The sequence below is a fragment of the Mastigoproctus giganteus genome, chromosome 5 (assembly GCF_048544385.1).
Source record: "Mastigoproctus giganteus isolate SK-2022 chromosome 5, ASM4854438v1, whole genome shotgun sequence".
NCBI lineage: Eukaryota > Metazoa > Arthropoda > Arachnida > Uropygi > Thelyphonidae > Mastigoproctus > Mastigoproctus giganteus.
The window spans coordinates 240231418-240255630 of record NC_143579.1 but is presented as its reverse complement, the minus strand read 5'-3'; the positions used below and the strand labels follow the sequence as shown (position 1 = coordinate 240255630).

At 38.3% G+C, this 24213-nt stretch overlaps 1 protein-coding gene and 1 non-coding gene across 2 annotated transcripts in view; both read right to left on the bottom strand.

The window, feature by feature from the left end:
• Positions 1–24213, bottom strand: part of scaf6 (SR-related CTD associated factor 6) — a 320666-nt gene that overhangs the window by 23480 nt on the left and 272973 nt on the right. Inside the window, exon 16 of the mRNA XM_090374863.1 lies at positions 16845–17051. Coding sequence (XP_090230989.1) covers positions 16845–17051 — 207 coding nt within the window. The remainder of the gene's footprint in view (positions 1–16844; positions 17052–24213) is intronic.
• TRNAR-ACG (transfer RNA arginine (anticodon ACG)) lies at positions 2964–3036 on the bottom strand. Its single transcript has one exon. It is a non-coding gene; the product is annotated as a tRNA-Arg (tRNA).

The following is a 24213-nucleotide window of genomic DNA, read 5'->3' as shown; positions in this document are numbered from 1 at the left end:
TCACGAGAAATCTTTGGCAAGGGATGCAAAGAAAAACAGCAAAGAGTTCTTTACTTATGTAAACTCTAGAAGGAAGGGGATGAATCAGATTGGTCCACTTGATATCGATGGGTCAACTGTTGATGATCCTGCTCAGGTAGCAAACAAACTAAATGAATATTTTGCATCGACATGCACACATGACGAGTTATTCAGCGAGGGGAATGCCAGAGGTGTATTCAACTCTGGCAGTAAGCTAGAGAATCTTGTAATAACTGAGAGTAAAGTGGAGGAGAAATTGTTGAAGATAAATACAAGAAAGGCACATGTGGTGGATGGGATTTATCCAGTTATATTAAAGGAGGCAGCAAAGGAAGTATCCATGGACTGGAGATGTGCAAATGTGACCCCAATTCAAAAAGGAGGATCAAAGGGCAACACAAGTAATTATAGACCTGTTAGTTTAACTTCTGTTCCTGGAAAATTAATGGAGGCACTGGTTAAAGAAGCACTGCAGGATCATCTACACAAGACTTCAGTTATAGCTCAGACACAGCATGGTTTTGTTAAGGGGAAGTCTTGCCTGACCAATTTGATTGGATACTATGATGCAGTCACAAAAGAACTGGATGCAGGGAATAACTTTGATATTATATACTTGGATCTTAGAAAGGCTTTTGATACTGTTGCACATGGAAGACTGCTGCACAAATTGGAGCAGTGTGGCATTGGAGGCAAATTGCTGCTATGGATGAAGGGGTGTTTGAGGGGGAGAAGACAGAGAGTGGTAATCAATGGACACTGCTCATCGTGGACTAATGTTATTAGTGGAGACCCTCAGGGTTCAGTATTGGGTCCATTATTGTTTTCTGTATTTATAAATGATATTGATGATGGTATATCAAGCTTAATGTCCAAGTTTGCAGACGATATGAAGGTTCGCAGGGTTAGCATTAGCATTAGCATTAGTAGAGGCATACGATGCAAGAAAGCAAGCTTATTCAGCATCAGCCAAAAAAAAAAAAAAAAAAAACCCTCTCCCATTTCACCCCTCCGTTCGTTCGAAATACCTGTCCAGTTGAGCTTTAAATTTGTTTAGGCTATCAACTTCAACAACAAGTGATGGAAGTCGGTTCCACCAACCAACCACCCGCTGGCCAAAGGCAAATTTCCGCACATCTATCCGACATCCGTCCTTCCTCAATTTGAATTTATGCCCTCTGAGGTGATTATTCTGAGAAAGATGAAGAATCCCATTGGCATTGAGCATGCTCAAACCATTCAAGGCCTTATACACCTCTATCAGATCACCTCGCCGGTGCCTAGTCTCCAGACTCTGTAATTTGCAAAACTTAAGCCTTTCTTCGTAAGAGCAACCCTTTGTTCCATTTACTAATCTTGTTGCCCTTCTCTGTACCCGTTCCAGCAGCTCTACATCCTTCTTGAAATGAGGCCTCCAGACCTGTATACAGTACTCAAGATGTGGCCTAACCATTGCCTTATACAAGGGAATAATCACCTCCTTATCCCTGCTAGAAAAATTCCTGTATATCATTGACAAGACACCATGAGCTACTCTTGCAGCTCGTCTGCACTGCTCAGAGAACTTCATATCTCCCTGCACAATTACCCCCAGGTCCTTTTCATTCTTCACCACTGTCAGTGTGGTACCGCAGAGTTGATACGTTGCTCTGGGGTTACTGTTTCCCATATGCAGTACTTTACATTTGTCAATGTTAAACTTCATTTGCCACCTCTCAGCCCATCTGTTCAACCTTTCCAGATCCTGTTGCAGCAGCATAGCGTCAGTAGTGTCCTTGACGACCCTGCCAACCTTTGTATCATCTGCAAACTTGGACATTAAACTTGATATCCCATCATCAATATCATTCATAAACACCGAAAACAACAACGGACCCAACACTGAACCTTGAGGAACTCCACTAATAACATTAGTCCACGTTGAGCAGTGTCCATTGATTACCACTCTCTGTCTTCTGCCACTCAACCATCCCCTTATCCATAGCAGCAATTTGCCTCCAATGCCACACTGCTCCAATTTGTGCAGCAGTCTTCCATGTGCAACAGTATCAAAAGCCTTTCTAAGATCCAAATATATAATATCAAAGTTATTCCCTGCATCCAGTTCTTTTGTGACTACATCATAGTATCCAATCAAATTGGTCAGGCAAGACCTGCCCTTAACAAAACCATGCTGCGTCTGAGCTATAACTGAATTCTTGTCTAGATGATCCTGCAGTGCTTCCTTAACCAGTGCCTCCATTAATTTACCTGGAACAGAAGTTAAACTAACAGGTCTATAATTACTTGTGTCAGCCTTTGATCCTCCTTTGTGAATTGGGGTTACATTTGCACATCTCCAGTCTATGGGTACCTCCCCTGAGTCCAAAGAAGCTCTCATAATTATGGCTAGGGGTTTGCATACTTCCTTTGCTGCCTCCTTTAATATAACTGGATAGATCCCATCCACCCCAGGTGCCTTTTTTATGTTTATCCTCAACAATCTCTCCTCCACTTTCCTCTCAGTTATTACAAAATCATCCAGCTCACTGCCAATGTTTACTTTACCTACATCATTCTCCTTCCTGAATAACTCCTCATGCGTGAATGTAGATGCAAAATACTCGTTTAGATTGTTAGCCACCTGAGCAGGATCCTCAACTGTTGAACCATCAATATCCAGTGGACCAATCTGATTCATCCCTTTCCTTCTCGAGTTCAAGTATGTAAAGAACTCTTTTCTGTTTTTCTTTGCATCCTTTGCCAAGGATTTTTCGTAGTCTGCCTTTGCCTGCCTAATCTCCTTTGTGACTTGGTTACAGACCAACTTATATCTATCATAGGCTTCCATGTCACCCATTAATTTATATGTATCCCATGCATTTTTCTTCTCTGCCACATGTCTCATTAGTTCATCTGACAACCATTTAGGCCTAAACCTTGAACAATAAAAGTTTTATCCTCGAGCCAGCCAGGATTCGAACCTGGAATCTTCTGATCCGTAGTCAGACGCGTTATCCGTTGCGCCACTGGCCCACACAAAGGACACTACTGACAAGTAGTGTCCTTTGTCAAGGGGTTGTCAAGGACACTACTGACACTATGCTACCGCAACAGGATCTGGAAAGGTTGAGCAGATGGGCTGAGAGGTGGCAAATGAAGTTTAACATTGACAAATGTAAAGTACTACATATGGGAAACAGCAACCTCAGAGCAACGTATCAAATCTGTGGTACTACACTGACAGTGGTAGAGAATAAAAGGGACCTGGGGTTGGTTGTGCAGGCAGATATGAAGTTTTCTGAACAGTGCAGATGGGCTGCAAGAGTAGCTCATGGTGTATTGTCAATGATATATAGGAATTTTTCTAGCAGGGATAAGGAGGTGATTATTCCCTTGTGTAAGGCAATGGTCAGGACACACCTAGAGTACTGTATACAGGTCTGGAGGCCTCATTTCAAGAAGGATGTAGAGATGCTGGAACGAGTACAAAGAAGGGCAACAAGATTAGTGAATGGAACAAATAGGTGTTCTTACGAAGAAAGGCTTAAGTTTTGCAAATTACAGTGTCTGGGGACTAGGCACCAGCGAGGTGATCTGATAGAGGTGTATAAAGCCTTGAATGGTTTGAGCATACTCAATGCTGATGGGATTCTTCCTCTTGCTCAGAATAATCACCTGAGAAGGCATAAATTCAAATTGAGGAAAGACAGATATAGGATAGACGTGAGGAAATTTGCCTTTAGCCAGCGGGTGGTTGGGTGGTGGAACAGACTTCCATCCCTTGTCGTGGAAGTTAATAGCCTAAATAAGTTTAAGGCTCAGCTGGACAGGTATTTCGAACAAACAAAGTGGTGAAGTGGAAGTGGTTATTTTTTATTTATTTATTTTTTTTTTTTTGGCTGATGCTGCATAAGCTTGCTTTCTTGCATCAAATGCCTCTACTAATGCTAATGCTAATTACCCTCAGTGAGTGATCAAAGATAAAACTGGATAACCAATTACAAAAAACAGTTGGCAAACCATAAGATGGAAGCTTCTTTAGAAGACCTTTACGCCCAACATGATCGAAAACCTTTGAGATGTCAAGAGCAACTGCTGGTGTTTCACCAAACTTTTCCATTGAATTTGTCCATAAATGGGTAACATAAGCCAGAATATCACCAGTGGACTGAACTGATGGAATCCATACTAGCGATTTTTGATCAGACGGAAGGTTTCTAGGTAGTTCAAGAGTTGGCGGTTAATTGATTTCTCCATTACTTTAGAAAGAGTAGAAGTAATTGCAATGGGACGATAATTGGATGGAAGATATTTGTCACCCTTTTTAGGAACTGGCTGGATATGAGCAAATTTCCAAGCAGAAGGAAAAACACCTTTGAAATAAGAAAGTGAAAAAAGGCGGCAAAGAACAGGAGTAAGTTAAGGAGCACAGGTTTTGAGAACAAGTGGAGAAATACCATCAGGACCTGGAACATTCTGGATCAGACGGGATTTTAAAGTGGAGTGTGGAATAAAGGATTCCATTCCTACAAGAATAATTTCACTGACACAATCTGAGCAAACGGTGACATCAGAAGTTTTGAAACAGTAATCCGACCAATATTGAATATTATTAGCATTTGTAGAGGCATTTGATGCAAGAAAGCAAGCTTATGCAGCATCATCCAAAAAAAAAAAAAAAAAAAAACCCACTTCCACTTCACCCCTCTGTTCGTTCAAAATACCTGTCCAGCTGAGCCTTAAACGCCAAGGAAAAGAAGAAAAGAAATCTCACAGATCATCCCATTTTGAATTCTTGTAATGCCAAAAAATACGAGGTTGGGAACAGCCATGAGATAAAATTTCCATTGCAGAAGAGACAATCACCAAGTTGTGATCTGAAGTATCTAAAGAACCACTCACTTCGACCGTGTACTTACAAGGGTTGTTTGTGAGAAAAAGATCAAGCGTGTTGGCTGCATGGTTAGGATTGTCTGGTATTCGTATAGGTAAATGAACAATCTGTGCAAGGTCATTAGTATTTGTAAAAGCCTCAGCATCTCGACCAGCTGGGTCAGTGTGACTAGAAAATGGAAGCCAGCTGGAGCTGTGAACATTAAAATCACCAAGGAAAATTACCTCACTGTTAGGAAAGTTGGACTGGAGAAAGTCAAGTTGCAAAGAGAGGAAGTCAAAAGCTCCAAGTGATTAGTGGAGTTGGGAGAACAGCAAAGACAACAGATGAATTTGACACAATGAGTTAGAGAGATTTTAAGCCAGAGAAGATCGAAAAGAGAAAATTCCAAATTACCAAGTCTCTGACAGGGAATATCGGAATTGAAATATGCACAAGTACCACCTTTGAGGCGAAAGGAATCAAACAGCGAATAATTTGGGCAACTGAAATGAGCAGTAGTTGAATCAACCGATAACTGAGATTCTCTCAGAAAAATTACATGGGGTTTGGCAGATTGCAAGTGGAAATGGACATCATTGAGATTAGAATTGAGACCATGTACATTTGTGAAATAAACTAGGAAGACTTTAGGAGGTTTAGATCTTTTCACACATTAGCTTACTCTATTAGTTTGATATTTCATGGTGTATTCAATAGTAAGAAAAAGTGGGAGGGACATGCTGTATGAAGTAATGAAAAATTTTTGGATATGATGTGCACATGGTAAGAATATACCCCGATCCTTCACATGGACGCGCCATTTGCCGCGGTGGTGGAGTTGCAATCATCTATAAAAATTCCTTTTCTCGACATAGGACCAACTCAAGTAGTTCCGAAAACTTTGAAGCCATCTCTGTAATAACTGACCTCGATGAAATTAGAATACAGGTTTGCACTGTCTACCTCCCTCCAGAACACACCCTAGAGGTTAGAACGGAATTAGCGACCTGGATTACTACCAATCTCCAACCCAACATCCCTACTATTCTCGTAGGGGACTTCAACATGCCCCTGCCAAGGTACTCAACGGCTCGGTCTTCTCTGGAAAAAATGTTACATATGCTCGACCTTCATCCGCTTCAAACTCTCCCAACTCGCGGAAATCAGCAGCTCGACCTCATTTTTCACAACACACTTCATGCAGAACTTATCAAACCAACCTTCTTCTTCAATTCAGATCATCAACCGCTAGATTGTGAATTCTATGCCCGTTCCGACCTCTCTAATACCTCGGTTGAAGGATGTGGCCCGCTGCATACGAGAAGAGTCTTTCCAAACAAGTTCATTAAGCAAGAAATAATCCTCCATCGCCTCACAACGTATAAATGGAACTGCCTGTTAGAAAAGTCAGGGCCTGAAGCTGCTTCCATCCTGGCTGAAGAATTATTTCAAATAGCTTGTGTTGGTGCGTCTAAGGAGATTCGGATCTCACATCGATCTAACTGGTGGTTTAACAACAATATGAAGGTTGTGTTTGTAAGAAAACAAAAGGCTTACAGAAAATGGCAGAAAACCAGAACCGCTGAAGACTACATCGCTTACAAAAAAGAACGAGCCTGTTTCTTGAAGCACAAACGTCAAGAGTACAACTTTGCAATTTCTAAAAAGCTTAAACAGTCTAAAAGAATCAACAACAACAAGAATACCAGCTTCACCATGGACGAAACCTTATTTAGGGAATGGGCGAACAGTACCTTCGGAATCTCTCCAGATCCCAATTTAAAGTATAACTTTCTCGCACCAGACAATACCAGTTGGCTGGTAAATTACATGAATAACATGACTCCATCCGGATCCAATCTTGATATCAGACCTCTACTAACAGAAATCACCATAACCAAAGAAAATGTAATTCAGGCATTAAATAGTCTCCCAAATAAATCCACTTCTGGTCCCGATATGTTCCCCCTCTTCATCATGAAAGTAAGCAGTCCATTCATCATCGAGGTCTTGCTACACATATTTAGAGAAACCCTACACACTGGAATTATCCCTGAAATATGGAAACATTATATTGTAAAACCCGTGCCTAAAGTCAAACATCCGAAAGACAAGAAGGATTTTCGTCCCATCTCTAAAAGCTGCAATTTACTAAAATTGTTCGAGAAGACTCTGCTGCCAATTCTTGTTATGCATTTTTTCCATAAAAGACCACCATATTTACACACTGTAATTCCAAAGAGATCAACTGTGACTAATCTAATGGACACCCTATTTCGGATCCAAACGACTCTGAACGCCAAAGAACAGATTGATGTAGTATTTTTAGACATTAAATCTGCTTTCGATAATGTCTCAATCAATTCCTTGATGACAATACTTGAAAGGCATTTCAGAATACAGGGAGGCTTATTAAAAGTCATCGTTTCCATTCTAAAACAAAGGCATTTGAGAGTAGAACATAGAACCTTCCAATCGAACCCGTCGTCTACAGAGGAGTCCCCCAAGGTGGCGTCCTTTCCGCACTATTTTTTGCTGCCACTTTGGACCCCTTCCTCTCTACGCATCCTGACTGCAGCTCTTACGCAGATGATATAAAACTCTTCATCTCGTCAAAACACAGTGACAAATCTGAAGCAATCACCGCCCATGCCACTGCCCTAATAGAAGAACTTGACCATTATCTTGAGAATATTGGCCTATCCATAAATCCGACCAAGTCAGCACAAATGTCTTTCACCAACTTGAAGAAGAAGATGAACATAGACATCTACATCAATGGTATTAGAGTTCAAAAGGTTTCTCATCACACTGATCTAGGGCTCACCTGGGATGAAGGCCTGACCTTCCAACAGCACTTCGCCAACACTACAGCAAAAACTCTGTCAGCAATGTGGGCGATAAGACAGGAACTTACTGGTGTAAACAACCAAAAACTTGCCACTCACTACATACAAACATGTCTTGTCCTGATTCCCATGTATGCCTCGACGATCTGGTCCTCTGCTTCCCGCACTAACATCAAAAAATTCATGGGTACCGAATACTGGATTTTAAGGTGGTTGAATCGTGTTAATGGCCACCCTTTCACCATCTCGAGATCAGTCATGTATGCTAACCTTGGTTGCACCCCTTGGAATCAGTTGCTCATCACAGGAAATCTGCGTAATCTTTGCCAACTCCTCACCGATCGCTTTGATGCTCCAAATGTCCATAATCTTGTTGCAGGCCCTAGGCTTTCCCGCGTTCTTTGCAATAGTTCATGGATTCCCCTAAGAAGCTTATTAGAGAATTTAACTATGCTTAGAAGATGTTTTCCGTCTAACATCCTCGAAACGTACAACACCCTGAAGATTGATCCCCACAAGTTCTGTGATGAGAAAGCGTACAGATCTGAGAAGATACAGGACATGTACCACCACATACAACTGTAGAAGTTTCCTGATTATCTCCTTCAGGATGGAATCTCCCATGAACTTTACTTTACTGATGAATTAATTTGTTTTAAATCATTATGTGTTTTGTATGTATATGTATTAGCTGTAAATGCGTATATTAGGACGCGTATGTGTTTATATGTCTCTATCTTGCTTGTGTCACTGTACATATTTGTATCTGCTTTATTTGCTCACTTTAGATGTACGATTTCTATGTTTGCTCTCTAACTTATAATGTATAAATGTATATAGGCACCCTCCTAGCTGAAGGCTGTTCAGGGGTGAAGCATTGTAATAAAATGAATAAATAATAATAATAATAATGTGGCCTCGACAATGCCCCCCGCATACACGGACTCCCTCCAGCCACTATCTGGCAGAGTAGAGGTAGCAAGATTATACATTAGGTGATCCAGAAGTCTCCTAAAGAGTTTTTAATAGGTTCGGTCCAGTGTACTAACTAGTGGCCGGCCTGCGAACACCGTTTTAGAGCTGTGCCCCCGAAATATATAATTACCCCAAGGGCCCATACTCACATTTGGTGAGTATGGGCTTGGCACACCAAGGCCCTAAGCTGGATATCACTCTTCTCTTTCTTGGTGATTCCCTTCTACTCTACTTCTGACTCTCTCTCTCTCTCTCTCTCTCTCTCTCTCTCTCTCTCTCTCTCTCTCTCTCCTTCTGGGTAAATAGGGAATTTTTTTTTTTTTTTTTTTTTTTTTTTTTGCTTGTGAAGCAAAAGCCTCAGGCTTCCTTGCACCATATAGCTAATAATAATAAGAAGAAGAAAATGGAATTTCCTCTTAAAGATTCTGCAATGGGAGAGGAAAGAATTCTATTTACAACAAAAGTAAATATTGAACGCCTATCATGCTCAATATTGGATTATGGATGGCACATATAAAACCATGCCCACAATTTTTTATTAATTATATACTTTATTTCATTACCCGTTAATAATGAAAACTATCGAATTATTCCCTTAGTTTACTTGTTTATGACGAATAACACTGAAGAAAATTATAAATGTTTGTTTCTAGATATGATTGACTTTGCCGAAGAAAATGAAATTGAATTGAGATCAGAGGCCATATTAACCGACCTGGAATTAGCTGCAATAAATGCCTCCAAAGGTGAGTTCCCTAACGTGTCTAATAAGGTCCTTTTTTTCCACCTGGACAATGTGTTTGGAGAAAAATTGAAGCAAGTGGACTGGCATCTTAGTACGGCACCAACGAAGAATTTAGTCTGCTGCTTTGACATTTGTGTGCCTTGACATTTATTCCTTCTGGTGAGGTACCACAAGCATTTAGTGTTCTGAAGCCACATTTACCTAGGGGAGCTAGTGATGTGATAGTGGTTTGAAAACAATTATATATACGGAAGAATTAGATGGTATAAGCGTAATGGTACGGTAATTCGCGCTGCACAGACAATTCCATTCAACTCGGAATTCCACACACCCAAAACAGTATTGAGGCTTGGCATAGAATATGGGAGTTGTATAGATGGACAAGCACATATAGGGTCATTGAGGAATTTCAGAAAGAACAGCAACAGGTCGATAACCAGGCTGAATGCATACTTAGAGGTGAATCCTGTCAAAACTCAAGAAGGCGATAGTCGAGAGAGAAACGAAAATAATGTTGGTTGTGAAAATATACCTGTGATAGATTACCTTCACAATATTGCACACAAAGTATCTTTACCGAATATATTTATATCTTTATAAATATTATTTTATTTTGTGCATATATATAAAGTGTGTGTTGTTTATTCAATAATATGGTATAAAATATTAACAAACATTATCATATACTGTTTACATAACTGCAATGTACATGTTCCATGTGTTAAAATAAAATTTTAATGTTTTCAGCGACCATTTTGATGACATGAAAAACATTTTTTATTGCAAACAATTTCTGCGATATGGACTCTAACTTGGTTTTTTTTTTTTTTTAAATACAATCGATATGTCAGGATTTTGGCCTGTTGGGATATTGGCCGCCGGGAATCTGGCTGTTGGGATTTTGGGTAGCACCACAGAAAAAGATAGCATGGGATAGTTAAAGAGTGATGAAAAGCACTGAAGCCTAGTTGATACAAGTTGATCTGCAACAGTACCACAAATAAGGTTAGGGAGGCCAAGGCTGTATATGAGAAAGTGCTAAGAGAGCAAAGAATGTCCTATCGATGATTTATTGAATGCTATCCTCTAGAGCAGGGGTCGGCAAACTACGGCCTGTGGGCCAAATCCACCCCGCCCCCTCTTTTTAATCTGGTCCGCGGGTTAATATTGTTTTTTATATGAAAAAAATTAAAAATAAATCAAATTACGTGCTGCAATAGCTGATAGTCGAGTTGAGAATAACGACCGCACATGGCGCTACTGGCGTCACATTCTGTCGTCTACCTTAGAACAGGTGTTGCCAGCATTTCTCTCAGTTTTGCTTTAGCAGCGCATGTGGTATTGTCTGTCACGGCGCTCTGCGATCCTTTTTTTTTTCTCCCCTTTTATTTATTACCCACCGTTTCCATGTCACCGTCACCCTCAAGACCAAATATGAAGAGAAAAGTGGACTTTGAATGTCGTGCTTTTAAAGTTGAATGGAGTGCAAATTATTTTGTCATAGAAATAAATAGGTGATAGATGACTTTCATCAACCGGTGAAATACCACCACTTTGCTTATTGGAGGCTTTAAGTGGTGAAACCCATGTTTATTCTCTAGAACAAAGTTTCCAGCATCCCCCTCCCCCGACACTTCTCCTTCAACCCATGCACGGTACTATAGGTTTTGATACCTTTCGTGTTTGGGGGTTTCATAAAAAAAAAAAACAACAACAAAGTATCATGTTTATTATGTAATGACACAATAGCTGTGCGAAAATAGTACAATATACATCGTCATTACCAAAGTAAGCACGCGGCACAATATCCAAAACTCACAGAAAATCAACGGAAGCTAAAATTGGCAAGTTTAAAACGTAATGCATCATCACAACGCAATTTATTCGTTAAAATAAAAAATTATAATGAAGCAGTAACTAAAGTAAGCTTACGAATAGCTCATTTATTAGCCAAGAAAGGGAAACCATTTACTGATGGTGAATTAATTAAATCATGTTTGCTTGTGGCAGCCGAAGAAATGTGTCCAGAGAAAATGAATTTGTTTTGATCTGTCAGTCTTTCGGCGAGAACAACTGTTAGAAGAGTTGACAACATCGGGAGCCACATCAAGAGTCAATTAAAAGACAAGGCAAAAAATTTCAAGTGGTTTTCGATGACTCTTGATGAGCCTACAGACATTACTGATACAGCCCAATTGTTGCTGTTTATTCAAGGAGTCAATACTGAGTTTGAGGTTACTGAAGAATTAGCTTCTATGAATAGTCTGTAGGCTCAGACGAAGATATCTTCAAGGAAGTCGAGAAAACGCTAACACAGTACAATTTGCAATGGAATCAGTTAAAATATGTCATTTTAAAATATGTCACAACTGATGGTGGTAAAAATATGCGTGGAACAGGAAAAGGATTATTTGGACAAATTTTTAAGGCTTGCGAAGAAGCAAAACCTCTGGTAATTCATTGTATTATTCACCAGCAGGCTCTTTGTGGGAAACACCTCAATCTGTCATGTGTTATTGAACCAGTTGTGTCAGCGGTTAACTTTATTTGCTCTCGTGGACTTAACTATCATCAGTTTTGTGATTTTTTTTTATTAGAGATTGAAGCCGAATATCCTGATTTGCCCTACTATACAGCAGTTCGATGGCTCAGCAATGGAAAAGTTTTATTGAGATTTTTTGAACTCAGAGAAGCAATAGAAATTTTTCTAAATGAGAAAAACTGCCCACAACCACTATTATCTAACAATGAATGGCTATGGAAATTAGCATTTGCTACAGACATCGTGGGATATCTTAACGAATTTAACTTAAAATTACAGGGGAAAACAGTGCTCATATGTGAAACGTATTCTATCGTAAAGTCACATCGTCAAAAACACAAATCACATTAACCAAGTTTGACCATTTTCCATGCTGTAAAAAATTTCAAATATTAGCGAAATCCCCATTCCCAAAAAAATTCGCCGCAGATATATTTTCTGAACTTAAACTACAGTTACAACAGCGTTTTTCGGATCTTTTTTTTTTTTTTTTTTTTGATTTGGTAGTTGTTGGCGCATCGGCTTCTGTGGCCATATTGCACCTCCCAAGGTTTTTGCAGTACTTTGATCCAAGCCCGAGGCGGGAATCGAACCCGCGACCTTTGGGTTGCCAAGCAGGTACTTTACCCACTCGGCTAGCCCGGTCGGCTTTCGGATCTTGATGCAAGTGCAAAAGATATTTCCATATTTCAAAATCCATTTGGCTAAGCGTGGACAACGTTGGGCCCCAGCAGGGATCTAGCAGCTAAATGGCCAGAAGAACAATGATACACAACAATACACTTACAAAATCCATACACTTTTAAATCTCTGGCCTTTACAGTGAACTGTTACACCTACAATGAAAGCAACACGGAGTTGGGGGAACCCCCGGTGCCGCTAGACACAAATACGCTTTACACTTAATCCATTTTGGTGTACAATTGAGGAGCTTCCATCAGACCTTCAATTGGAAGTGATTGACCTGCAAAATGATAATATGCTAAAGGTTATGTTTAAAGAAATAGATCTAACCCAATTTCTATAAATATCTTTCGAAAAATAAATACGGTCAATTAAAACCATATGCACGGGGATTTATATCTGTATTTGTGAGTACTTACCAATGTGAAAAGACATTTTCGAAAATGAAATATGTAAAATCGCAATACAGATCATTATTAACGGATGACCATTTTGCAAACAACTTTAATGATAGGAAGTACTAACTTTGAACTCCAGTATGATGAAATATTATCTCAGAAAAAACAATTACATTCATCGCATTAGTACAAAATTTAACCAGTTCTATAATACGTTTATTAATAAATGGAAATATTTTATTCATTTTTTTGTAAGTGTCAGCATGGGTATAAATATTATGTAAAATATCACTTACTAATAAAAAGATTTTGAACCTATGAGTAGAATTACCCATGTAAATATCTTCAAGCTTGCTATCTGGCCCGCCGAGCCTAAAAATTTTACGATCTGGCCCTTTCCAAAAAAAGTTTGCCGACCCCTGCTCTAGAGATAGGGAGGTCATAATCCCACTGTATAAGGCAATTGCAAGACCGTATTTGAAATACTGTGTTCATACCAAGTATGGAAAAAGGACACTTAACTTCCTGAAAGGTTCCAAAGATGAGCAACTTGAATGGTGAGATCAGTAAAAGGACAACCATATGAGGAAAGAAAGACGCCGATTATGTGCCTACCAGACACATAGGCAACCAAACACCTCGGAGGTGACCCGATTGAGGTTTATAAGGCACTGAGAGGATTAATAAAATGAATGAAGATGGAATTTTTACTGTTATAAAGAATTCCTGAACTAGGAAACAAATTCAAATTAAAAGATTAAGATTAGATTGTAGGAAGTTTTCTTTTGGAACTAGTTGAGGCTGTGAGTTTGAACAAATTCAAAGATTAACTGGATAGTTGTGTGTATGAGGAGGGAAGCATGTAATTTGTATTTTCTTATCTACTTGGGATTTTTTTTTTTTTTTCCCTCAGTGCAGCAAAAGCCTGTGGTTTCCTTGCACTATATTCCAAATACTACTGCTATTACTGTTATTCTAAACCAGCAAGGCAATGAGAGAAATACTCTTGCTCTGATTATCAGAAGTGGCTTATCATGCATTAAGAATATCCAGAAAAAAGGAATCGTTAAAAGGAATATCCAGAAAAAAGGAAAGGTACTGTAACACTGGAAATTACTATAACACCCAAGCACATGCTGACAAGTGAAGAATGGAATAAAGCAATGTTTATGGATTACATATTTGAAACAATGACATCTGTTTTGGAATAAAATTTAATTATTAACATGATAAATTCCCAGTTATAATAATAGTGTAATTATAAAATAATTTGTAATTTCAACATTTATTCCAAACAAAATAAATATAACATAGACAAGACCAACAGTGTGAAAACTGTACACATTTCTGTATTTACTTTCTGTCTTGAGAATACTTTGGTCCCTCCAGTGACAGGGACTAGCTTTTAGTCTTTAATGCTTGGGCTTATGCTTCCAGTTACAGACAATATTGTTATTTATTTTTCAGCCTAAATCTCTAATATCATTTCAATATAAATAGCTTTACCAAAAAAAAAAAAAAAAGAAAAGAAAAAAAAAAGAAAAGAAAAGATAAAAGGCAAATCTGCTATTTATTTAAAATTAAAGCACCAGCATGACAGATGTATGGTGAAGGGTCCCTCTCGTCAGACGATTAGTGGCCTCTATTAGCCAAGTTATGCTAACCAATGAATAATGTACAGGGGGTCCCCGGTATCTGGGTATTCATTATCCGAATCCCCGCAGTTACGAGGATTTGAAAATTAAAGAATTAAAGCTTTTTACCTTGAGAAAATTGGACCAATTTTTTTTTTTTTTTGAGAACAACCTTCTTCATGATCATGCAACAAATGTTAAGCGTGAAGTTAAAGACAACTAAATGCTACAATACAATTTTATCTGAAAAAATATGACAAAAAAAAAAAAAAAAAAAACCCACAAAACTCTGGATTCATTCTTTACTCGTACAACTGAAAAATAGTGCAACTTCAATAAACTTTACTTAATCTTACATTGTGTAATATATTATAATAAAAAATGTCTAATAAAATAATTTTCTCATTTTTCAGTTCCTTCATCCATTTTTTACTATGTAAAAGTAACATTACTATATAACATCAATACAATAAACATTACTATATAATATTGGTGTAGATACACCATATCTACTCATCCTTCACAACAAGTTGCCCATGTATTGCACTACCTCAGATAAGTAATGCTTCACTTGCAATACCAGTGTACCTGCCCATCCACCGATGAAAAGCCAACTAGCTTTGAAACAGTGCCGTATGGGTGGCGCCCATCGAGAATAAGAAACAATAGTCTTCCCTATTAATGAACATTACTTACTCGAGGTATGCAATACATGGGCAACTCACTGTGAAGGTTGAGCACAAAATGAGATACAGATGAAATGATGCTTTTTACACTACTATCATAGTTTTTCTTTAAGAGTTGTCTATGGTGTATCTACACCGATATTATATAGATATAGAATGTTAAACTCTTAAATTATTATGGCTTGTTGCATTTAGTTTTATTTAAATAATAAACATTGTGAAAATTGGTCACCATTTTAAGTGGATTCGTTTTAAGTGGAATTTTCTGGAACCAATTATCCTCGGATAACAAGGATCTCCTATATTGAGCCTAAGTGAGCAGCCAGTCTCTCTCAATAGAGAGACAAGTAAAGTGCCCCAAGACAGAAACTGAATACAGAAATGTGTGCATTTAAAATTATTTCAATGTCTGCACTGAGATATACCCTTGTAACATTTATCACCTACCACATACAGCAAAAGTGAGCCAGTATTAGACTTAAAGGCACGCACGTGTGCGCACGCATGCACACACAACTTTTACTGTGGCTGTGGAAGTTCTTCCACTTAGCCACATTATTCACCAACTGAGATAAGCTTGCTAATATAGGATACCTGTCATTAAAGAATAATAAGCCTCAAAATGTCATGGTGAAACCTTTGATTTTAAATATATCGTAGAATCACCATTTTTTCTTAATGGAGGACATTAAAATGATATTAGCCAGTTAGGATGACTCATGGATAATGGTTCATCACTAATGTAAATTTAAGTACAAGCCTTGAAGGGCAAAATTTGATCTCTGTCACTGAAATGACCAAAGTACCCCCAAGACAAAAAATGAATGCAGAAAAGCATAAATTTTCAAATTATTTAAATGTCATTAAATAATTTGAAATAAGAGCCCCAAACCTAAACCCACAAAACTACTTAGGCCAGCAATACTGAAAAGAGTAAGACCAAATTCTTCATTTACAAATCTTACAATTCTTCTTATTATAGTTGTGGGGCTAAGTAATATAAATGGAATCAAAAGCAAACTATGACATGAGGAAGACAATACTTGAAATATTATATCTTAAAATATAATACAGATTTCAATACAATCTTTCACTAATTCTGTTTTAATTCAATGCTGTATAAAAATAATGAATCTACCAGAATTTGTGAACATAGTGGTGATGGCAACCTTACTCTTTCTTGGATGACACGTATAAAGGAACAAATTTAAATTGATTGCTTTCAGCCAGAAAAAACTGAATGCTACAATAAAAGTTCCATCTGATGTTGGGGAAGTAGATAGTTTGAGTAAATTTAAGGAGGATTAGACAACTATTAGAGGAGTTATACTTCATATGATGTGAATAGTTTATTTATTTATTTTTTTTTTTTGGTTAATGGTGTGCAATCTTGCTCCCTTGCATCATGTGCCACTACTAATGCTAATAATTTTACTCATATAAAATACTAACCTTTTACTTTCTCTATATCGCCTCCTTGGGGGTGACTTTGACTTGCTACGTGGTCGTGGAAAGGTCATTGGCTGTGTCATTTCAATTTTGAAGTGGGCATCTTGACTATCATCTCCACTATCACCACTATCAATAAAACCTTCTTTCTTCTTAGCCTGAGCTTTTGCTTTGAAGAACTCATACAGACCTAACTGCTCCCATCCCTCACTAAAAATAATACAAAAATATCATAAAGTGCAAAAGTTATACTTCAAATGTAAATAAAAATACAAAAATAAATAACAATTAAACCTTTGAGTTCAGTCCCTTTTACAATATATGATAATCATGAAAGCAAAATATTAAAACCTTTGTGGGTACAGTTTAGAACCCCTGACACTTATGTTATCAACTCACCTTAACTAACAAAAATATTATTTCATTAGGAACTGGTAATCACAGAAAGGGGGTTAGAAGGGAACAAGTATCCTGTGTGTTATCAGACACTCAGTCTAAAACACTGATGGATCCAATATCTTTCTATTACAGAGGATTTAGGAGAAGTCCGGTTGGCCTGCCTCCCTAAAATCCACTCATACACACCCTCTCGATGGTAAGCTCTGTTACGTCACTTAGGTGGCAACGAACGTATAGAGTGATTCTCTTCAAGATGCTTGGTCAGCGTGAAGAGGAAAAGACCAAACCCTCCAGCATATGACAGCACGACAAAACAAATGGCCCTCAGTCCCCAGTGGCTTTCACTCCCTCTTACGGCAGCGAGAGGATCAGAGTGGAAGCAGAGGGCGCTAAGAATCTCTGGGTACGACCAGGCTGCCATGCACGGAAACTGAACTTGGCCTGTTACAACATAAGACCACTCATCGGTGAAGACAGGATATTAGAGGAAAAGGAATTAGAAAATGTGAATTGGAATATCATCGGTTTGGCTGAAACAAGAAGAAGAAATGAATCACTTATAAGTTTATCAAGGAAATCTGCTGTACGCCAATGGAAACAGTGAAAGGAGTGAAGGTGGAGTTGGGTTTATGGTCCATAAAAATTTAAAAAACAACATTTTGGAATTCAAAAGTACATCACCAAGGATGTCAAGACTAATACTCAAGATTTCTAAGAGGTACAAGCTAAAGGTTATAATGATTTATGCACCAACATCGAGCCATGATGAAGAGGTTGAAGAAATGTACACCGAAATTGAGAGTCTTCGAGATGAGCAGAAAACCCACTACACTATTATTATGGGGAACTTCAATGAAAGACAAAACAGCGCAGAAAGGGGAACTATAGGAAATTTTGGAATTGGTGAAAGAACTAAAAGAGGCGAAAGACTTGTGGAATTTGCAGAATCTCAAGGATTGTCAGTAGTGAACACTTTTTTCAAGGAAATGGTTAACAGAAAGTGGATGTGGAAGAGTCCAAATGGATTGACAACTAATGAAATCGACTTCATCCTCACTAACAGAAGATATATTGTGAATGATGTTACTGTCCTGAATAAGGTAAATGTTGGAAGTGATCACAGAATGGTAAGATGTACACTTGATATAGATGTAGGAAAGGAAAAAACTGACTCGAGTAAATAATACAAAGGTCTTTGAGATAAAAGAAGAGGAGAAAAAGCAGTATGTACTGGAACTTAAAAACAAGTTTGAGCTTCTGCAGACTGCTCAGGACCGAGATATCGACAAGGAATATTACAACTTTCTGAAAGTGATAAAGCCCAAGAAACCTATAGGGAAAAAGAAATCCAAAGAAGAAAAAATTAGTCAAGAAACACTTGTTATGATGAACTGAAGGCGAAAAATGAAAAGCAAGATAAACATTGACAAGGAGAAAATTGAGTATACTGAGTTATGCAAAGCCATTAGAAAGAGACTCAAAGAGGACAAAGATTTAACACAAGAAAAGTAGAACAAGCATTAAGGGAAAACAAAGGATTTAAATCAGCAGCCATGAGCAGTAATACAGAAAGACAAATGATACTGAAACTGAAGAATACCGATGGTGTACTTATAAACAGCAGAGAAGGCATAATTCAAATAGCAGATTACTATAGAGAATTATACAAGGAGCAAGGGAATGATGGGTTGGAAATGATGAATTGCAGTGGGGAAGATGGATTGCAAATTAGCAACAGATACGACATACCCGATATTCTTCCTGATGAGGTAGAACATGCATTGAATAAAATGAAGAATCAGAAAGCCCCGGGGGAAGATGATGTTAGTGTAGAGTTGTTAAAATTAGGAGGAAGAGACATAACATAAAAACTGGCAAGGCTCTTCACAAAGTGCATTAGAAAAGGTGTGATGCCTAAGCAGTGGAATAATGCAATCATAGTTTTGCTGCATAAGAAAGGAGATAAATCAGAAATTGGAAATTATAGACCAATTAGTTTGTTATCCCACATCTACAAGTTGTTCACAAGGGTCATTACTAACAGATTAAAAAGAACACTTGATGAGAATCAACCGAAAGAGCAAGCTGGCTTTAGGAGAGGATTCTCAACTATGGATCACCTTCACGTAATATCAGAGCTAACGGAGAAAGCAAATGAATATAAAACACCATTATGCCTGGCATTTGTGGATTATGAAAAGGCATTTGACTCCATACAGCATAAGGCAATGTTTCGGGCACTTGAGAGACAAGGCATAGATACCCCATATATTATGATTTTGAAGAAAATATATGAGAGTGCTACCTCCTTTATTAGACTAGACAAAGACAGTAGGAAATTTAAAATCGAGAAAGGAGTTCGACAAGGAGACACTATCTCCGAAGCTGTTTACTGCTGCCCTTGAGGAAGCTTTCAGAAGATTATACTGGTCGCAGAAAGGAGTCAATGTGAACCGAGAGTACCTAAACCATTTACGATTTGCAGATGACATTGTGGTCATAAGCCATAATCTCAAAGAATTAGAGGAAAATCTTAATCAGTTATGCACAGTTAGTAAGGATTTTGGAATAAAGATGAATATGGCTAAAACAAAAGTAATGATGAACAAGTATGCCATGGAAAGAAAGGGAAATAATGATTGATGTTGTTGTTGTTTGGTTTAACGACACAAGGGCTACTAAGGCCAAATTGTGTCTCTTCATCGTTAATTGACAAAAAGTATATTGTTAGAGAAATTACATTATATGCTTCAGTACAAACCAATATGTTTTAGATATAATAAAAGTTCTTCAATATTTGCTTCATTTCCTAAGATGCGAGATAAATCAGGTGATATATTCAATTTAGGAAGAGACTGAAAATTGTTTGACCGGATGGTTGAATGTAAGGGACAATCAACTAGGAAATGACGGACTGTAACTTGCACCTGACAGGATGGGCACTGTGGTGGGCTTTCACCCAATAATAGAAAGAGATGAGTATGGTGAGTGTGTTCAATTCTGAGTCTTGCTAGTACCACTTCCTCTCGTCTGTTTCTTTGGAAGCCAGACAGCCACAGCTTTGAATCTTCTTTTATCTGGTAAAGTTTATTGTTAGGGTCACTTTTCCAGGTCTGTGACCATTTATTGTAGCAGGCTTTGCGTATGACAGAATTAAAATCAGAGAAAGGAACCTGAGGATGTTGTGAGAGAGAGAGAGTTGAGGATGTTTAGCGGCAAAGTCGGCACTTTCATTTCCGGGAATGCCTGAATGGCCAGGGATCCAGCAAAAACTGATTGACTGATTGGACACACTGCAAGCAAATAGCTGGGAATGAATCTGTTTCAATGTAGGGTGAGAAATGGAGGAATTCTTCCTTATGGCAGAGACAGCACTAAGAGAATCTGTGTAAATTATGGCAGATGAGATGGAAAGCTCAATTATCTTACTAAGCGCTAACTTAATGGCATATAATTCAGCTGTGAAGACGCTGCAAGCAAGCGGCAGCGTGGCTGAAATTGTACACAAAAAAAAAACTGCCGCAGCACCTACCATACTCTCAGTTTTTGAACCATCCGTATATATTTTACAGGCATGGTTGTTCATAGCATGAGCTGAATGTAACTGTCTGATATTGCAGGAAGGTATATTTTTCCCCCACTGGAGGAAGTATGTATCTTGAGAGACAGACACATATGTCCAAGGAGCAACAGGTGTAGTTGTGTCTTGGAAGATTTCATTTAAATCGACATTCCAAGTCTGAACAAGCTCTTTGATCCTGAGAGAGGCGGGTCTATTTTCATTTGGCTTGCTCTCATAGAAGACATCCCAACGAGTATTATAGAGATACTCCCAACTTGGGTGCAATGGTAGACTCTGGATCTTAGCAGCGTAGTGAAGCAGTAGTGTTTTTCTACGCAGGTGTAATGGAGGATCATGCGCTTCAATATACAGACTTTGGATCGGAGAAATCCTGAAAGCTCCCAACGCAGTCCTCAGAGCACTGTGATGGATCATATTTAGCCGTTTTAAAGTAGTGCTCCTGGCAGAGTCATACACTGGACAACCATAATCTAGCCATGAACGGATTAAACTTCTATAAAGATGCAGCAAAGTACACCGATCAGCTCCCCATGACATAGATGATACTGAACAAAGTACAGTAAACCCCCGCTATTCGCGGTATCTGTATTCGTGGTTTCGCGATCGTCGATTTAATATAAAATGAAACCTACTAAAAAAATGTGAATTTTAAAGCGCCGTGAATATTTTCCGCCATAAAAAAACATGGGCGTGGCTAAAATTATCTTCCCCGGTCAAAACAGCGCTCAGTGGGTGGGGGGGAGAGGGGTGACAAAATCGCGAGCGTGAATGTTTCTCGCTAATCCTTGTTCAGTATGTGTTATGCGCTTGTCATGGAAGGTTTTGTCGTTTGTTTTTAATTTATATACTTAAAAAATGATAAATCTACCGTTTTGCAGTGTAAAACAGACTTTTTCGAGTGTGTTAACGGAAGAAATTGACTTTATTGTGGACAAGTTCTTTCTAATCCCTACAAAAATATGGCTACGAATAACGAGAGAAATGTGAAAATATCAAAGAAGGTGATGACATTAGCGAATAAAATTGAGTTATTAGATAAAATTTCTAATGGTGAAAGTGTCTCCTCAGTGGCAAAACATTATAAAATCAATGAGTCAACAGTACGATCAATCAAGAAATCGGAAGAAAAAATCTGCCGTAGTGTCAGTGAAAACGCGCTAATTGCTTCAAAAATTTGCTCTGTAACTCGTGATGTTAAATTAGAAAAAACGGAAAAGCTTTAAATCTGTGGACAGAAGACCGAACTCGAAATAAAATTCCGTTAAGTTCACTCATTATTCGTGAAAAAGCAAAACTCCTTTATCAACACTTTAGCGAAACTGGTGATAGCACTGGCAGGATAAGTTTTTTTAGCTAGCTAAGGTGCTGGTTTGAAAGATTTGTTTGAAATTTCTAATAAATATTACATTTAATATTAAATTGTTTCTTATTTTCATTTCGATGTCATATGCTTGCATTTCACTATGTACTGTCTATGTACATAGTCATATTATGAAGGTACATATAATACATACATAGACAAAATTTTAGACTAGTTTTTCTTATATACAGTATTTCATACTTTGGAACGGAACCACTTTATTACCATGGGAGCCATAACTCAGTATTCGCGTTTTCGGTATTCGCGACATTTCTCAGGAATGTAACTCCCGCGAATAGCGGGGGTTTACTGTATATTCAAATGCTTTAAACAAGAAGTTCTCAAATAAGTGATGTGAGCTTGGAAATTTAGTTTGCGGTCTAATAGTAGTCCAAGAAATTTAACGGTATTAACGAGCGGGATTGGAGTATTGTTTATTTGTAATTCAGGTTCAGGATGGAGAGCTCGCTTCTTGCAAAAGTGAGTGACAGTGCATTTATTTTCTGACAGTCTGTAACCGTTCCGTGAAGTCCAGGATTCTATTTTGGTTATGGCAAGTTGTAGCTGCTGTTCAATGATATTCATACTTTGAGATTGACAGGAAATGGTAAGATCATCTTCATACACATAAGTTTGAACAGTTTTTTGGATATCTCGTGTCATGCTGCTAACTCGGATTGAAAACAGTGTTGGACTGAGTATTGAACCCTGCGGGACTCCCTCTTCCAGAATGTGAGATGTAGAGAGAACGTTTTTGTATCGGACTTAAAAAGAGCGCAATTGCAGGAAATTCTGAATTATTTCTGGCAAATGACCCCTAAGCCCCAGATGGTAAAGGTCCATAATAATACCATGCCGCCATGTAGTGTCAAATGCCTTTTCAAGATCTAAATTGACCATGACTAGATGTTGTTTCATGACAAAGGCATTTCGGATATGAGACTCGGCTTTAATGAGCACATCTAGGGTTGATCTATTTTTTCGAAAGCCATACTGGTGATCTGGAAGGAGATTCTCTGACTCCAGGATGTAAGTGAGCCTAGTATGAACCATTCTTTCGAAAATTTTTCCCATGCAGCTTGTAAGAGATATTGGCCTGTAGTTTTCAACAAAGGAAGGATTTTTTCCTGGTTTTGGTAAGGCGATAATGAACGAATGGCACCATGAAGATGGATAGGCATTTTCAGAGTAGATCCGATTGTAAAAAATTAATAGGGTTCTCAAGTCTTCTCTCCAAGTAAATGCTTTAACATAATGTAATGAACTCCATCTGGACCTGCAGCACTATTGGATGGCCATCAAAGGTGAAAGGTGTACATTCAGGATAAACCATTTCATATAGGGATAGATAGTTCCCCCTGGTGACCACATGAAGCTAGTGCCCAAAGATTAAGAGGTTTCTACACAGTTCATGTAGCACAAGACTTCGTTTCACATCTCAATTCATGGTTGGACTCAACTGCGGGTTCCAGCTTCAAAGAGCTTCTACCTCTTGCAGGCCTATTTAGGAGAATTATGGAGGCTCCAGTGGAGGAATAGACCACCACGCAGGCCAGAAGCCTCTGGACGTATTCCTTTCCTTGTGTCCTCTGTGACGTTTTGTCCATATGTGCTGCTAAGATCTAGGGTGGGAGGTGGGCTGAAGTTTGCATTTATTGATAATGACTATTACATTTTTATTGGTTTGGATAACAGAACTAACATTTGATATATTCAGCATTCACTGCTAATGCATTTGATTTAGATTTATTACCATCACAACAAAAGAACTTAAAGCTCATTTGAAATGCTAGTTCAGCATACTAGATAGTAGATCACTGGTCTGGATCAATGTGCCAGGGGTGATGTAACTGTACAGTTGTAAATAGGTGGCAGGGTTGCCAGAAGGCTGGCTGGAACTGTCTAGTTTAATAAATAAATAATATATAAATAAATAAACTTTCTCTTTATACTCCAGGACAACCCCACACAGTCAGAGAAGTTCACAAGATACACAGAATATGAGGAACAGCACCGTATTTAGCAGTCAC